This window comes from Mustela putorius, unplaced genomic scaffold (genome assembly GCF_011764305.1).
Source record: "Mustela putorius furo isolate JIRA1106 unplaced genomic scaffold, ASM1176430v1.1 tig00003845_pilon_pilon_pilon, whole genome shotgun sequence".
Lineage (NCBI taxonomy): Eukaryota > Metazoa > Chordata > Mammalia > Carnivora > Mustelidae > Mustela > Mustela putorius.
The window spans coordinates 70,289,168-70,303,710 of NW_025421998.1; the positions used below are offsets into that span (position 1 = coordinate 70,289,168).

The window sequence follows — 14,543 nt, forward strand, 5'->3', positions numbered from 1 at the left end:
ATACAGATAGAAAAAAACAGACATTTTTTAGATGATATAGGTAAAACAACAGTGGTATGGGAATCAAACAGGAAGTCCACTGAATTTTACTTTTCCCATGGGCAGAATAAAGAGGTTACATTAAATAATCTCTATGCTCATTTCCAACTCTAAAAATACATGGAACTAAGTAAAGTGGTTAAGTGCTGTGAAGGCAGATTGCCTGGATTCTTACCAGCTCTGCAGCCTTGAGCAAGCTTCCTAATCTCTCCCATGTATTTCTTATCTATGAAATGGGAATAATAACGGTACCCATCTCAGAGTGTCATAAGGATTAAGTAAACACAGAAAGTACACAGAATGATGTAGAGCACATGGACAACAGTTAATAAATAGTAAATCTTATTAAATGGAAAAAATTCTCTGTGGTCATTAACATTTTTAAAAGCTGGAAAATCATCTGGAGAAAAAAGAAAAACCTTGTTTTTACTTCAAGAAAAACAAAATTAGGACCATTGTTGGTTTTTTTAGGGGGAAAAAAGTACTCCTGTTTCATAGTATTCTAGCAGAAATGAAAAAACATCAAATTAAAAGAATGCCCTTAAGCTAAAAAAAAAAAAAAAAAAATTAGTGTCCCCCCCACAATCTAGACTAAAATAGCTCAAAACTTTAGAAAGAGAAATGAAACAAAACAAAAAATTATGAAACATGTGCACTTCTAGTTTTGGCAGCAGGTTTGAAAACTCCCTGTTCCCCATGCCAAGTGCAATAATATGGCTGATCCTGCCATCTTGCCAGAAATGAAACTGCTGCATCTGTGGATTTCATCTCTTTATTGGACGTGAGGCTGATCTTGTTCCATCTGTCCCACCCAGTGATTGCCATTGCTCTTCCCTATAGAGAAATCAGCTGTGATTATGGTTTTTCTGGTATGGGTCAAAAGGCTTCCACAAAAAGTTATATCATACTCCCATGGAAACTGCAAATAACAATGGCTGGCAAGGAAAGGCATATAAAATCTCATGTGAATGATATCAGAGAGAATCTCTAAACCAAAGAGTGAGCCATGGGGTATATTCCTTGGGTATCTGGATGCTTTCCTCCCCTTTTATTCTTATATGAATAATCAATTATCACAATTTCTGAAAAACTTATAGCTGAGTAATAATACTAATACCAAATGCTGTGGTATTCAGTCTGTCTCACTGACTTATATTTTTAAAAAACAAGGATAAAAGAGGAAAGCAAATAGTACATTCAATAAACATAATACAAATTGCAGGAAACAACAGCTGCAATGTTCCATTTTAAAGTTAGAATGAGATTATGAATAGAACACAACAAGTTAATGGTAAATTCCAGATTTTTAATGTAAGTGACTTAGAATGATACTACTGACTCATTCTAAGAATGTTGTTAAACTCCATAAAACTATGGAAAAACAAAGAACAAAGCTATCCATGTGGGATTAGTTAGGATTCTATTCAAATGCAGCCAAAGATTTCTTAGGTAGGACATCAAAAGATTCATAAAAGATAAAAATTGATAAAGTGGACTGTGGCAAAATTTAGAACTTCTGCTCTTCAGAAAACACGGTAAGAGAGAAGCCACACACTAGGAGGAAATATTTCCAAGTCCTATATCTGATAAAGGACTCGTATCTAGACTATATAAAGAATTCTCGGAACTGACTATAAAGAAAGCACACAATCCACATTTTAAAAAATTGCCAAGAGATCTGAATAGGTACTTCACCAGAGAAGACCTACCATAGCAAGTTAAGCACAAAAAAAGATAAACATCAGTAGTTAGTGGGGTAATAGAAAATAAGATCACAATGAATTACCACTAGACACCTATTAGAATGGTTGAAAAAACAAAAACAAATAGACAATATCAAGCACTGGTTATTATGTGGAGCAAAAGGAACTCCTAGGGGCACCTGGGTGGCTCAGTGGGTTAAACCGCTGCCTTCGGCTCAGGTCATGATCTCAGGGTCCTGGGATCGAGTCCCACGTCAGGCTCTCTGCTCAGCAGGGAGCCTGCTTCCCTATCTCTCTCTCTCTCTCTCTGGCTGCCTCTCCATCTACTTGTGATTTCTCTCTGTCAAATTAATAAATAAAAGCTTTAAAAAAAAAAAAAAAAAGGAACTCCTATACACTGCTGGTTGGAATGCAAAATGGTACAGCCACTCTGAAAACAGTGTGGTAGTTTCTTAAAAGTTAAAATGATTCATGTTTATCACATGACCCAGCAATCCCACACCAAGTAAAATAAAAATTTACCTTAACAAAACACCCCGTCTATGAATGTTTCTAGCAACTTTTATAATTACCAAAAACTAATTTCAGCATCCCTCAACGATTAAACTGTGAGATACCTGTAAAATGCAACACTGCTCTGCAATACAAAGGAATAAACATATACACAACATAGATGAATCTATATAAATTATGCTAAGTGAAAGAAGCCAGATCCCAACAACTATATAATGTACAACTTGTATATGACATTCTGCAAGAGAAAAGTGGCTAGGGACAGAAAACAGATCAGTGGTTGCCAGCTACCGGGATTTGATGACAAAGGAACAGGAGGGAATTCCGAAGAGTAATGCAACTGCTCTATATTTTGACTGTGGTAGTGGTAGTCATACAACTATTTGTGTTTGTCAAAACTGCAAAATTATACACAAAAAAGCATGACTATTACTAAATGCAAATTTTCCTTAATAAAAAAAATTTATATATTATTAAGCTAAGTAAAACTAGCAAAACCCAAAACTAACATGCAAATAAGCTTAAAATAAGAAAAAGTAGCTAAGCCCATCTTTGAAAATTAAAGTCCAAGCTACAGTTGTGCTCAAGACAGATTAATCCTATGCTTTTGTTTGATTTCACTCCTCTAGTAGTAAAATAACAGTACATTGGACTGCTTAAAAATATACTTTAAAAAAGCATATTTTTTAAATATAAAAAACCTACTATAAAATATTTTGTTCATTCCAAATGCCTGCTAGGTCATTAACTCAAAGAAATCCATCATTCTACATTCCCAACTGCTCTCTTTATTCTTTCAGCATTTTTTTTTTTTTTTACATTTTTAGACTACCATATCAGAACATTATTCAACTCTACATTTCATCAACTTATTCCAAGTTCTCTTTATATTATACTTCACAACAAGATATTAGGGGGAAAATGCTGTGCTAAGGGTAAGACTCTCACCTTAGGGTCCTTATTTTTGCTCCTAGCTAGCTACACTTGATTTGAGGCTATCTCTACTTTCACTGATTTTATCTTTGGCTGAATGATGTGCTCAAAAGGTTTAAGTAACTTTGTCTTTTTTTTTCCTGCCACACTGGGTCTGTACCCACCCAATCAGTGGAACTATTTTTCCAGTAGAAATCCAATAAAGGAAATTTTAATGAGATAATGGAAAATACCACTTTACATCTGAATTACTCTCACAGAAATGTGAAGAAATGGGTTTATTGTTAAAAATAAAAATGGGTATGGGGCGCCTGGGTGGCTCAGTGGGTTAAAGCCTCTGCCTTCGGCTCAGGTCAAGATCCCAGGGTTCTGGGATCAAGCCCCGCACTGGGCTCTCTGCTCAGCAGGGAGCCTGCTTCCTCCTCTCTCTCTGCCTGCTTGTGATCTCCATCTGTCAAATAGATAAATAAAATCTTAAAAAAAAAAAAAAAAAGAACTTCCCTGACAACCGCCTGATCACTAATAAACTAAAAAAAAAAAAAAAAAAAATGGGTATATTGTTAAAAAGCTAATCAGTATCTGTATGATTTAGGACTGTTAAACATTGTTCACGTTCTACAAAACAAAATCTAAAGAATTTGAGATAGGGCTTAGGACTTACTTGTATTAACAATGATGTAATGCCAAAAATAGTCCTGGCCTTACAAAACTCTTAATTTTTTGCCTTTCACTATCTAAATTTCTGATGTTTTCATCAGCCAAAAGGGTTGGGACTTTATGTAAATCCAATGGAATATTTCCTAAATTATGTTTCACAGAGAGGTTAACAGGTGCAGTGGGAAGAGGTGGTTAATGAGGAATATGGTCAAGGATTTCCTGGTTAAGTTTGGAAATGTTTCTTTCTTTGACACTTTTTCTCTGAGGACACTCATTAACATCTCACAGAACACCTGGCAGAGCACAGTTTGAGAAATCTTTAAATAGAAGATTAATTAAGCTAAAATTTAACAGCATCGAAGACGCAATGCCTACACCATAGGCAGCAGTTACCAAATAGCGACTAACAATAGACACAACTCAGGTACGATGCATGTTAGTCTTAAAAGCTAAATTAGTACCTTGTTACTCAATGGGTATACTTTTGACCAGGAGTTTCTGTATCACCTTTAACTGTTCAAGCTGTCTCCCAAAATCAATTTCAAACTTCAGAAATATAACGACATCCCCCATATGATTTCAATGCACATTAAAGGTTGAGAAGCACTGGCCTACAATAGGAGTTGGCAAACTTTCTGTAAAGAGCCAGAGAGATACTATTTTAGGTTTTGTGAGCCATGAGGTCTCTGTTGTACTCAACAAGGGTGTTTATTATGATTTAAAAAGGTCTATATGTTAAGAAGGTATAGTAATTAAAGATGTAGATACACACCTGGAACAGAGCCACAAAAATACATGAAACAACAAAATGATACAACTGAAAGGACAAACTCACAATTTATCCACTTACAATGAAGATTTTTAATATTCCTCTCTAAGTCCTAACAGAAATAGACAGAAAATCAGCAAGGATAGAGATTTAGGAAGAAAACCCACCAGCTTGACCTAGCTGGTATTTATAAAATCTCTACCCAGTAGCAGTAGAATGCTCATTCTTTTCAAGTGAACATGGTGTATTCTCCAGAATAAAACATGCCAGGCCCCAAAACAAGTCTTAATAAAAGAACTAAACCATACAAATTATGTTCTCCAATTACATGTAATTAAATTAGAAATCAATAACAAGGAAATGTGGGAAATCCCTCAAATATCCCATTGTCAGACAACCAATTTAAATAACAAAGGTCAAAGAAGAAATTTCAAGGGTAATTAGAAAATATCTTGTGAGACAGCACACTCCTAGTATAAGATCAGACACACCGATCAATAGAACAAAAAAGAAAGCTCAGAAATAAAGCCTTATATTTCACTGACTTTGGACAAAGGTATCAAGGCAATTCAACAGGGAAAAGGATAGTCTTTTCCCGAAACAATTAGAAAGTCCTATTTTAAAATAATTAGATCTTTACATCATATCATAGACAAAAATTTTTTCAAATTAGATCATACACCTAAATGTAAAAGTTGAAATAATAAAACCACTAGAAGAAAATTGCCATAGAAGAAAAATCTTTGTGACCTAGGATTAAGCAAAGACTTCTTAGATATACTAAAAACACAGTACATAAAGAATAAGTTAATAAATTGGTCTTCATGAAATTAAAAACCTATACACTTCAAACTGTCATTAAGAAAAAAGGTCTGGAAATAATTTAGTACTATGCAGATAATGTATGTAGGTAATAACAAAGAATGAGCAAGCCTAATCTTAAAAAAAAAAAAAAAAAAAAGGATAACTCACAGACTGGGAGAAAACATTTCCCAATCATCTGACCAATGCCCTTATCCAGAATATAAAAAGGACCCTTAAAGTTCAATCATAAGAAGAGAAGTAACTCAATTTAACAATGGGTAAAAGATTCAGATATTTCAAAAACAAAGATAAGTGAATGACTAATACACATTAAATGATGCTCAACATCATTAGTCATTAGAGACATACAAAATAAAACCACAATGAGAGAGCACTCCACACCCAAATTGAGAGGCATTCTCAAATACATCAACATTAAAATAAGAATAGAACGGAAGGACAGAAGCTGGAAACTGATTCTCTGATTTTTGCTGACCTAGTCTTTGGAAAGCTTTTGTGTACTTGCAATGGTGCACACACAATATTTGAAGACCACTGGTATAAGAAAATAAGAAAGATATGGTGGCTTAGACAATAACTGGTTCACAGGACTTGATGATCTGGAAAGGTGTCAAGCATGAATGAGGCTGATGCAGGGGCGGGGTTGGTTAGGGCTGGAAAAGGACCTAACAGGAAAAGGTGAAGGAAGGAAACAGAACTCTTAAGAGTTTCTGACATCATCCTCCATCATCATCATCTGGATTCTGACAGTCCCCGGAACTAGCAAGTAAAGTGAGGAAGATAGCCTCAGGCAACACCCACAATGTTTTTTTATCATTTACTCGACTCCCACACAAGCTCTCTGCCCTAGCCCACATGGACAAAAAGGTACCATGCCCAGGCAAGTCTCCACATCTCCCTTCAAACACTCACATCTAAAAATCACTGTGTAGCAAGTAACTGAACCAAAGCAGAAAACTGTACCAAGCACAGGGGACCGTACTTTTCCCCCTACACCTTAATCTGATGTACTCAAATTACATTTCTCATGCCGTATTAATTGTTTACATGCTGCCTCTTCTCAAGCCCATTAGAGATTGTGGCTTAAGACAGACATTTCTTATTCATCTTGTAATCTTCAGCAGCCAGTACAATATATGACATATCCTGTAGTCAATGAAATTCAAATAGAAGACTAGGCTTGTTAATATTATAAATATAAATTCCAACCATGCAATTTAAATATCTTTGTCTACAAAAGAACTTCTAAATTTCTTTAACATATCATGGGCAGCAAATGTATTGTAAAACTCAATTTTTCTTTCTTATGAGAGCCACTCATCTAATAAAGAACCTGATACATTATATATCTAATCACCTTTGACATAAATGGGAAGTGGCTATATAAAAGAAATGTGAAAGACCACTGGACTAGAGAAGCTGGGTAACCTGGTTAGGGCTAGTCCCAGAGTCTCTAAATGTTGTCTTCTCAGGCATTCAAGTTTCCTAACCTGTAGGATTAATGTGCAATTTTTAAGCACCCTTCAAATGTTAATATTTAAGGATCTTTAATCTCTCAGTGTTTAACTAATAAACAATTGGAAGGCAGGAGCATTTCACTTGCTGAGTATTCCTAACATTTTGGTATCTCTTTGCTAGAGATAAAACTAAATTATACTGTCAATATTCATTCAGTACTTCAAATCCATGAACAAAAACAAGCATCACAAAAGAGTCTCCTTTTGAAATTGGGAACGTCACTTTTTGATTCTAATAATTTAACTCTTGAAGCAAGCATTTAATCACACGTCATAGGCACTGACATAATAAAACAAACTATATGCTTACCTGCCAGGAAACTGCTCCTAAAATCGCTGTTGCAAGAAGACTGAAAAAAACTAACTGCTCTGAAATTAAGCAAAAGTGACGCATTCCTTTGGATGCCATGATTCTATCAAGGCTATTGTTATCTACCCTGTGGGTGAAATATACTTTATGGCAGTCATTTAATTTGGTATGGAATCCCCAAAGAGTTAAGAGAAAAATAATATGGCAAATCATCCAGAAAATTCCAAAAATGGAAAAGCCTGGAATTACAAAATACCAGAGGTGAGTGTCTCTGAGTTTAAATGCTGAAAGAATAAAAAAGGTAAGCTCAATCATTCCTGTGAAAACCACTGAAAGTCTTCTGCATATTCTTCCGCGGTACAAAAAGGGTTTCCACCTTTCAGTCACTGAAAGTCCACTAAAATAAATGTCAAGGAAAGGGTCAGTTATCAGGCAGATAAAAAAACATGCAAAAGCAACTGGATTTTTAGGAGTTTCCAATGAGGAGAAAAACAGCAAGACTGCAAAAATAACTAAGTTTGGAATAGCTAAGAAAGACTTCATTCTCAGGTCAATAATCAGCATGGCCAAAGCTACAACAAGTAAAATGACACTCAGAGACTTCTCTACCAACATGGTTGTGCTGGCAATAGCAAATCCAACAAGTTCCAGAAATTCAACTGTGGTTAGTAAAGTGGGTCGATGACGGACATATCCAGAAATTCTCTCCACCAAAGCACATAATATCCTTAATACTATGGAAGTTAGAAGCAAATATTTGGTTGATTCTTCTTTCACGTCATTTTTAAAGGATGAATTGTCAAGAAAACATAGGAGGCCAAGCAAGAATCCAAACCAAAGATTGGAGAGACTTAAACTTGCTGCTTCCATTGAAAAATAATAATAGAGTATGCTGGCAATTCCAAGAACGAAAAGACCAAGAATAAAAATTACCAAAATTAAGGAATTTGCTGTTTTTTCCCATCTTACATAAAGACCTAAGCATATAGCAACCAATAAATTGATTCTGGCTAAATAGCCAAGATAACGCACTGAAGAATGCATATTCACTTCTCTGTTGACTTCTTCCAGTCTTGTCATTGCTAAATACAGACAATGACTAAAGCAGTAACGCAGTGATTTACACATGTAATCTGGCAATTTGGGCTTTCTCCCCGTGGTAGAAAAATTAACTGCTTGATTTTCATCCAGCAAATCCAACGTATCCGTAACTCCTATTTCAACATTTCCTCTTGGTGGAATTTTTGTTTATAGTGGTCTAGAAAGAAGAAAAAATATGTCAGTGTTAATTTTATATAATTTATCTGTTATATCTCTCTTCTTTGTACAAAATAATAAGTCAGAAATAAAGTTTCTTCTGGAAACTCAATTTTAAATTTGACTTGCACGTATTTTAATTGTAATTGTTTTTGGTTTAAAAACTCAGTTTATCCAAATAAAAATGACAGCGTCTTCTATTTAACATATGCTAAGAAGTATGACTAAATCACCATCAGTGAAACTGTTTTTCCAAAGACTAAGCCATTCTTACTTCAGTGGTTGGTTTTTCAACTACTATGTGCAAATATGAGATTCCCAACCTGGCTTAGATTGTAGAAGATGGATTTGGCACCATCTAAAACTACTCAGCAGCTAACCGAATGATTTATGTCTAATTTGAAAAGCACCAGTATCCAATAATAGCAACTGTTCCTACCTGCCTAAAATCCTCTCCATCTTTTTACAAGGCAGCTCTAACAGGCTATAAAATTTTAGTCTTTACATTGTTTAACTAATAAACTTACCAGAAGTAAAGCTTAACTGTATCAAAGTGCATCCCTAAAGCTAACCCATAATTTTCCCTGTACTTTAGCACTACTAAATTACTTGGATTATCAAACCTCCTTTCTAGATCTAAATACTATCTCTGTAGCAAACCACTTCCTGAACTTTCTAGTCAAAATTGTAAAGTGAGAATGCTAACCAATATTTACTGTAAATTAAACTTTATACTTTTACTTTTAAAAAGTTAACAATTATTTGCTAAAAAACTCAGATAATTATTTTAATCTTTGCGTGCCCCCACAAATTGCACTTAAAACATGACAGTGGTCAAAAAGTGCTTTACCTATCTACCAGATAATTCTTCAAAGTTTCTGGTATACTGTTTCAGAACTGATCCATTCAACAGCTCACAGTCACACTAAATATCCACAGAGAATTCAACCAGACAAAAATTCAAAAAATGACTTGTTTGTAATCAGCTTATTATATTTTTTTAATAGTAGGAAACATGAGGGGTGCCTGGGTGGCTCAGTCCATTATCGTCTACCTTCAGCTCAGGTCATAATCCCCTGGTCCTGGGATTGAGCCCGCACTGGGCTCCTTGCTTTGCAGGGAGCCCAGTTCTCACTCACTTTTCTCCCTCTGCCTGTAGATCCCCCTGCTTATGTGCCTTCTCTCTCTGACAAATAAAATCTTGAAAAAAAAAATAGTAGGACACTAAAAGAAAGACTTGACAGAAATATGATAACCTGGAATTAACCCTTAATTAGCCATTTGGTTAGAGAAGAATTTTACTGAGTGACAATCTTAAAGTCTCTGGGATGTTCTAAGTACTATTACTAATTCTACTTCAACAAGGATTTTTTTTTTTTTTTACAAATAAGCCTACTTAAGTATCCTGATTTTCCTCAATTACATTTTCACCCAATCATTTCTTAAGATACCATACACTGCTAAAGAAAATATTTGCCTTTGGTACATTTTGGCTTTACCTGTTTTGCCTATATGTTAGACATTGATAAAAATCTAGAGGGCTTTGCATTTTTTTAAACATCACTCCTGTAATATAATCGTTCAATAAATACGCTGGAATATAGATCCTCAAAGGGTTGTTGGCACGGTCTGGACTTAGACAACTGAACACTGCTAAAGAAAAAAAATAATCACACACCAGGCTCAATGGCTGCCACTCAGTTCATGAGACATCGTTCTGTTTCTTTGGTCACCACTCTCCCATTCTTTTTGACTATCCAACCTCTTCCTTATTCTCAAATCTCTGACACCCACTTCCCACTCACTGCACTCTCACTAGATGACTGCCTCCAACAGAGTTGTCAGAAGAGAGCTTACTTGAGTTTCCAACACCACAAACCCACCTCTACCGACATCTGCTGATACAGGGCAAGAAGGGTATCCCTTCCCTATCCAAGACTAAATCTTTCAGCCATACTGGATAACTTTTCCCCTCTACCCCTTCAGAACTTCACAATCTCCTCGCTCTTCAAACTCCCACTCTTTCTTATCCATTAGCACTTAAATATTTGCAAAGCTCTTTTTAAAAATACAAAAAAAAAAAAAACCCAACCAGAAACAAAACCAATCTTCATGCACCCCCATATTCTCTTCCAAGTTCAATCTTCTATCCTCTTTTGACAGCTACTATTTGATTGCTTCACCTCCCACACCACTCAACAATGGTTCCCACCATACGACAAACTGCTCTGCCAAATTCTAAAATGACCTATAAGCTCCTAAAAACAATGCATCCTTTTTACTTATTATCCTGCACTTTCTTCAAGCAACCTTTGACACTGTAGGCTTCTCTCGATTTCTGAAACCTAACTTTCCTTAAGCTTTCAAAGACCAACATTCAGATTTTCTTCCTAATTTAGTGACCTCTCCTCCTCTGTCTTCTTGCAGACTCTTGATTCTCAATCCATTTCTTAGATGTTCAATCCCAGGCCTAGGCTTTTCTCTCATTGTATACTTTCTATGAGCAATCTCATCTATTTCCATGTCTTCAATTATTCTCTCTCCTTAATGATATACATATATCAATCTACCTGGCAGATATAAAAGCACCAACTCTCTTAGAGGTAAAATGCTAGAAAAATGGTAAACAAGGATGCCTGGGTGGCTCAGTCAGTTAAGTGGCTACTTCAGCTCAGGTCATGATCTCGGGGTCCTGGGATTGAGCCCCACATCCGACTCCTTGATCAGTGGGAATCTGCTTCTCCTTCTACTCTCACTGTGCTCGTGCTCTTTCTTGCAAACAAATAATTTTAAAAAAGGTAAACATGTAAATTATACCCATAACATCCATATTATAGAATATATATTACCACACTGTCAAAATCAACATGTAGAATATTTCTAAATGGCTAATTTACAAGTCTTTCCACATTCTGAACTTCTTCCAAGGACAAACTGAATCAGAGAGTAGAACAACAAAGCATCACAGACTTTTCAACTGGTCTGCCATTACTTGATTCAATGAGAAATTACTTGCCAGAGAGAGAAAAATGGAGCACAGAAGAGTCAATAGACATAGGGGAACTCCCAGAATCTGTTTTATATAACCCCGCATACTACTCTAACCCTCCTCTCCTTCACCACCTATATTGAGTCCTCACCAAGTCCCATCCACTTGTCTTCCTATACATATCTTAAATGTTTCTATTTCCATCCCCAAAGTCAAAATCCCAATTTTGGCCACCATCATGTCATGCTTGAATGTCTCCCTATATCTACCACTGCTCTCTCCAAGAAGTGTCCCTTGTAAAATAAAAAAAAAAAATGTTAGTTCACTCTGTTATATAAAAACCCTCCAATCTCTTCCCATCATCTTAAGCAATAAAGCCTAAACTCCTTAAAACGCCTTATAAGGCCTCTGGATATGAATAGCTTTCCTACTGCATCTTTTTTCCTCTTAGACTTTGTATTCCAGCAGTACTGACCTTTCAATTCTGAAGTCTATCACTGCTATCCCCTTTGCAGGTACACTTCTTCCCTCTTCCTAGACCCATCCCGGTCCTCATACCTGGCTCACTCCTACTCTTCAAGTCTCACTAAAATCACTTTCTTGGTGAGATTACCCCTGACTCATTTATATGATCCCTGCACTTCTTCTATAATAAGAAAATGCTGATTCTCATTTGTTTAAGGTCTGCATTCCCTACTACATCAATAAGGTCTCTGAAAGTTGGGCTTTAATACTGTGTACTCATGTCTTAGCAGAAAATTTGGCACCAAGTAGATATTCAACAAGCACCTGTGTAAGAAACTGAGACTAATACAGAAATAATTATATTTAATAACAATGCCAGTTATTGGATGCTTATTAACGTAAGAGAATAAAGTGTAATATCCCACAGCTCATAAGTAACAGAACTAAGAAGAGTCCATGAATGTTTGGCCTCTTTCTCTTTTCGCCTACTTCAGCCTTCACTTAATTCCTCCAAATTCCTCCAAACCAGTTAGTTCTCTTCCGTGACCTACCTCTAAGGAATGGCTCACTAGAGCCACTACATACACACTCTATCACCTCCATCAGCTTTGGACTCAGAAACTATTTCCGTCCCATCTAGGAGAGACGTCAAAACCTGAAAGAACCATACGGAGCACCCAAGGTCGGGGAATTCCCGTGCTTTGATTCTATGAACTCATGTTAACTCTTTGGGCCCATTACAAACGAGGACAATGTCAACTTAAATATTCAATCTCTTAGTACTGGGGCAACAAGAGCAATTCTTCCAGAAAGAACCTGCCTGTTCTCTACCACCCCTCTACTTTGGGAGAAGGCAACCATAACTGGGGGCCCAACTGCCTGGGGTACCACGGGGGATATGGAGCACCCCACCTTTCATCCTCAAACCCCACCGTCAACTACTCCCGGGTCAGGTATCACCAGCTCTCCCCCGGGTGACCGGCTGTGCGGAGCTAGGCTCTCGAAATATGCAGAGCCCTGGGCAGCGTCGGTGCTCAGGTCTTGCCACCCCGCTGTTCACCCCGGACCCCCCTACCTGACTCGGCCGCCGCCACCAACGCTCTCTCAACCCCCCCGAGTCGGCTCTGGGGCCAATACAGTAAAGGGAGGGCCCTTGGGGCTGAGCATGCGACTCGGCGCTGGGAGGTGGCACGCCGGGGAGTGGGGGGTCGAGGGCCGGAGGCCACAGGCACTAACACAGGCCAGCCTCGTTGGAAACTTTCTCCGTTACCGGTTCGACCGCGGCCGCCATGTTCCTGCCGCCGAATCCACGACGGTACGGAACGCCGCCGGGGTCAAACCGCGCAGCGCGCTTCCTCCCTGAGGCCCGGCCCCCTCCCCGCCCAAACTGTCCGTGCCGCCGCCGCCGCGGCAGGTGTGCCTGGCGTTGCGATAGCACACACGCACCCCCTACCTAGGGTGCCTACTGAGTCCAGTTTCCTTCGCCTTCTGGGACTTAGGATCGGCGGGCCAACAGGGAGCGGGAGGACCACCAAGGATCACGTAGACCGTGACCGTGAGGCCTCTTGGCCGCCGCCGGGAGCTGGACCGAAACTGGGCCAGGACCGGCGGGACGGTCCGCACGTGGGCTGTAAATACCGCAGGAGGCGTTGCTGTTCTTCGGTACCTATGGCATAATGCGTGGCTTTGTGTCCGCCGGACTAGCTGAAGCCGCCTGCAAAGCCCTTCTCCCCTCCTTTTCTAATGAAGTCTCCTTTTAAAAAATCACCGCCTGGGTCTTCACTCCACCGACACAGCACTGAGCTCCCCAAGCCTGGCTTGTTCCTTTCCCCTTCTTCCACCTCCCCTTAGACGTTCACCAACCTTGTTCTTCTTATTATTTTTTAATTTTTCATTTTTAAAATTAACATGTAATGTATTATTGGCTTTAGGGGTACCGGTCTGTGATTAATCAGTCGCCCAGGCCTGATTCTTATTTGTACTCGAACAAACTGAATAAATGTAAGGGAGGCAGCGCTTCACAACAGCGGAGTCCGGTGGTTTTGGAGTTTGGATCCTGGTTCTTCCTCTTTTCTATGTGCAACCGGTGTTGGTCTGTTAAAAAAAAAAAGGGTAACTAAACCTTCCTTGCAAAGATATTGTGTAAATAGTATTTTTTTTTCTGGCAGAAGGTAGGCCTTCAAAAAACTATGAATTCCTTTCCCCTTTCTAAGAAGCCCTCCCTTTCTGCCTGTCTTCTATCTCTTCCATCATTTTCTGCTCCTTGTAGCTCTTAGCTCAGTTAATCTCTCTGAACCCCAGTTTTCTCATGTGTTAATAACACCCACCTCACAGGGCTGTCTGTTGTAGGGATTAAATGAAATCATGTATGTAAACAAATACCTTAAAACTTTAAGATGTTTTATCCACTTTAGTACAAAGCTCAAAATCCTTTAACAGGTATGGACAAGTTCTGTAGCCTGGCCCTTTTTTTACCTCCAGCTTGACTCCCACAACACTCCCCCAGTTGTCTGCACCCTAGTCTGCTTTCATTTCCTCAAATGCCAGGGCATGTCCAGTTTTGCTC

General features: G+C 38.1%; 1 protein-coding gene across 3 annotated transcripts in view; it reads right to left on the minus strand.

Moving 5' to 3' along the window:
• TMEM168 (transmembrane protein 168) overlaps positions 1–13,569 on the minus strand; it is a 32,186-nt gene extending 18,617 nt beyond the window's left edge. Inside the window, exons 1-2 of one of the 3 annotated variants that reach the window (XM_045062891.1) lie at positions 13,431–13,569; positions 7,267–8,524 (exon numbers count right to left, since the gene is read on the minus strand). In XM_045062891.1, the coding sequence (XP_044918826.1) occupies positions 7,267–8,394 (1,128 nt within the window). In that variant the 5' untranslated portion in view covers positions 8,395–8,524; positions 13,431–13,569. Of the gene's footprint in view, positions 1–7,266; positions 8,525–10,201; positions 10,291–13,052; positions 13,313–13,430 lie in introns of those variants that run through there. The other 2 variants (XM_004741939.3, XM_045062890.1) reach the window with 2 other exon arrangements.
• Positions 13,570–14,543: the final 974 nt, after the last annotated feature.